Consider the following 3,048-nt stretch of genomic DNA (forward strand, 5'->3'; position numbering starts at 1 on the left):
AGAAATACCAGGTGGACTCCTTGCTTCCAGCTCAGGGGGCACCAGGAGGCAGACAGGCTGCACCTGAAGCCCACTTCTAAAGTTTTCTTTCCATCAAATACATTGAAAAATGTATTTAACCGAAAGAGTTAAGCCTCAGGGCTGGGTGAGGTGGCTCACACCTGTAATCCCAGCACTTTGGAAAGCTGAGACGGGCGGATCACCTGAGGTCAGGAGTTTGAGACCAGCCTGGCCAACATGGCGAAACCCCATCTCCATTAAAAATACAGAAATTAGCTGGGTGTGGTGGCACATGCCTGTGGTCCCAGCTACTCAGGAGGCTGAGGCAGGAGAATCACTTAAACCCGGGAGGCAGAGGCTGCAGTGAGCCAAGACTGTGCCGCTGCACTCCAGCCTGGGTGACACAGCGAGACCCTGTCACTGTCTTAAAAAAAAAAAGAAAAAAAAACTTGAGCCTCAAGAAGTATGAAGTCAAAAAAGATAACTTGATATAGTCACAATTAAGGCTTCTACCTTACGTTACCAGACACAGCTCATAAAACCAGCTGTCTCAAAGACAGTATTATCTTTATTAAAAAACGGATAGATATAGCAGCACTTACAAAACAGAGTTCATTCAAAGGCATTGTACACTGTCAACTGATAATGTGGAGACAGCAACCCCCTGCTTAGCTGGTTGTGGGCTCTGCACAACATTTGCCTGCAACCACCTGCTCCACTTGGTACAATGCAGCCCAGAACACCCGCGGGGAGAGCCACGCCACTGTGGCCCTCCACAGCTTCAAGCCTTTGTTGTTGTGTGAGTCCCTCAGGTCAAGTAGCACCTTCCATAGCAGCATTGGGAGCACGCACTGGTGTCTGGAGGTGGCTGGTGTACTTGACCCACTTATTTAAAAAAAATCTATAAGCATTCAATAAAAAACACTTTGCCCTGTTTGATGCCATCCACAGAAATACTTCTGTTGTGGAAGAAACACTCTTCCATTTTAGATATCTGTAAAAGCAAACGCACGCCTCCGCTGCAACAGACAGAAGAGAACGTGGAGCAGGCGCTTCCGTGTGACTGTCTTTGGTGGAGAAGGATGGGGTGGTCACGCCATTTCTGGCTCGCTGCTCTGCTTCTTACTGCTCTGTGGAGGGGTGAGGAGCCCACTGGGGAGAGGAGAAGCCCTATTTTGTTCAGACAACATGGCTTTCTTTGCTCGGGCTTTGTCCTGTCAGTAAGAATAAAAGGGACAAAATGTTAAAGTACAACATATCCTTGGGCTTCAACTACCATAGGCTTTTTCTTTTTCTTTTTTAATTTTTTTTTTCCCCCCCAAGATGGAGTCTCGCTTTGCCACCCAGACTGGAGTATGGTGACGGGATCTCGGCTCACTGCAACTTCCACTTCGCGGGTTCGAGCGATTCTCTGCCTCAGCCTCCCGAGTAGAGTAGCTGAGATTATAGGCACCCGCCACCGTGCCCGGCTAATTTTTGTATTTTTCATAGAGATGAGGTTTTGCCATTTTGGCCAGGCTGGTCTCGAACTCCTGACCTTGGGCAATCTGCCGGCCTCAGCCTCCCAAAGTGCTGGGACTACAGGCATGTGCCACCATGCCTGGCTAGTTTTTAAATTTTTTAGGGACAGAGTCTCCCTATGTTGCCCAGGCTAGTCTCGAACTTCTGTGCTCAAGCAGTCCTTCTGCCTTGGCCTCCAAAAGCCACTGTGTCTGGCCACTATGTCTTTTTCTATGGAGGTGAGTAAAGGAAAAAAAAATATCAAAGAACACTTTAGAACTCTGTGGTCTATACATCAATTTGCCAGGATTTTTCTTGTTCAAGGAATTAAAATTGGAATTTCTCAAGGATATTTGGAGCCTGCCTGAAGAAAAGTGAACAGGTTATTTAGGCAGTTTTTTTTTTCTTTTGAGACATAGTTTTGCTCTGTTGCCCAGGCTGGAGCTGGAGTGCAGTGGTGTGATCTCAACGCACTGCAACCTCCGCCTCCTGGGTTCAAATGATTCTCCTGCCTCAGCCTCTCGAGTAGCTGGGACTACAGGTGCCCACCACCATACCTGGCTAATTTCTGAATTTTTGGTAGAGACAGGGTTTCACCATGTTGGCCAGGCTGGTCTTGAACTCCTGGCCTCAAGTGATCGGTCCACCTTGGCCTCCCAAAGTGCTGGGTTGACAGGCCTGAACCACTGCGGTTGGCCTATTTAGGCAGTTTTAAGCATTTGGGCAAGAAGGACTGAAAGAAAGAGCAGCACTGACCAGCAAATCCAAGCTGTCTCTGTGGGTCTGTATGTTGTGTGCATCTTCATCAGCAACGCCCCTGAAGTGCTTCAGTTTTGAGCTCCCCGTCTCCCTTATAACCATGGCAAATGGAACCATCCACTTGACACAGTTCTCTATGTCGCACCACTGATACCCTGCAGTGAAGACATCGTGGGCTTAACCTGAGGCTGACAACTGAGTGTAAGCTTAGTGCACCTTGTTTGTGCGCGCATTGGAAAGCCTACTTACCTGAAACCTTTTGCGTCAATTCAGATGAAGAGAAATGATACAAGGCTGAAGCAGCAAGTATACCATAAGGAAATTCGAGGCAGTCAACATCCAGGACACAGAGATCCAACAGCTATGGAGAAGAAAAGAATGCTGAGATGGACGCCACCACACGCCTCTTCTAGAGTTCCTCACTCCAGCTGCAGGGAAGGTGGCCCCACGGACGTGATGGAGCCACTTACCTCTGCAATCTGTATAAAGATTTGCTGGGGATACTGCGGCAGTAGCACTTCATGTAAGTCATTTAGATATGCAACCTGCATGTATACATTCAGCCAGGACACAATAGTCAGGGGACTTAAACGCCACTTAAGGGCCTAAAGGAAAACAGAGAGAAAAGAGACCGATGATTGAGAAAAGAAGTTCAAAATGCAGCCATGTTCCACGCCACAATGTGTCCAGCTGGAGAACACGTCCCAGAGGCACTCACACTTCAGGTGGAAAAGATCTGACATATGCATTTTAAAAATGGCTGGAAAATTCACTGGAACCCACCTTCAT

At 47.9% G+C, this 3,048-nt stretch overlaps 1 protein-coding gene across 3 annotated transcripts in view; it reads right to left on the bottom strand.

Moving 5' to 3' along the window:
• Positions 1-541: 541 nt before the first annotated feature.
• Positions 542-3,048, bottom strand: part of CCNE1 (cyclin E1) — a 14,412-nt gene continuing 11,905 nt past the window's right edge. For all 3 annotated transcript variants that reach the window (XM_011995263.1, XM_011995260.1, XM_011995259.1), the window contains one exon: positions 542-1,214. In XM_011995263.1, coding sequence (XP_011850653.1) covers positions 1,092-1,214 — 123 coding nt within the window. In that variant the 3' untranslated portion in view covers positions 542-1,091. The remainder of the gene's footprint in view (positions 1,215-3,048) is intronic.

The sequence above is a fragment of the Mandrillus leucophaeus genome, unplaced genomic scaffold (genome assembly GCF_000951045.1).
Source record: "Mandrillus leucophaeus isolate KB7577 unplaced genomic scaffold, Mleu.le_1.0 Scaffold48, whole genome shotgun sequence".
Lineage (NCBI taxonomy): Eukaryota > Metazoa > Chordata > Mammalia > Primates > Cercopithecidae > Mandrillus > Mandrillus leucophaeus.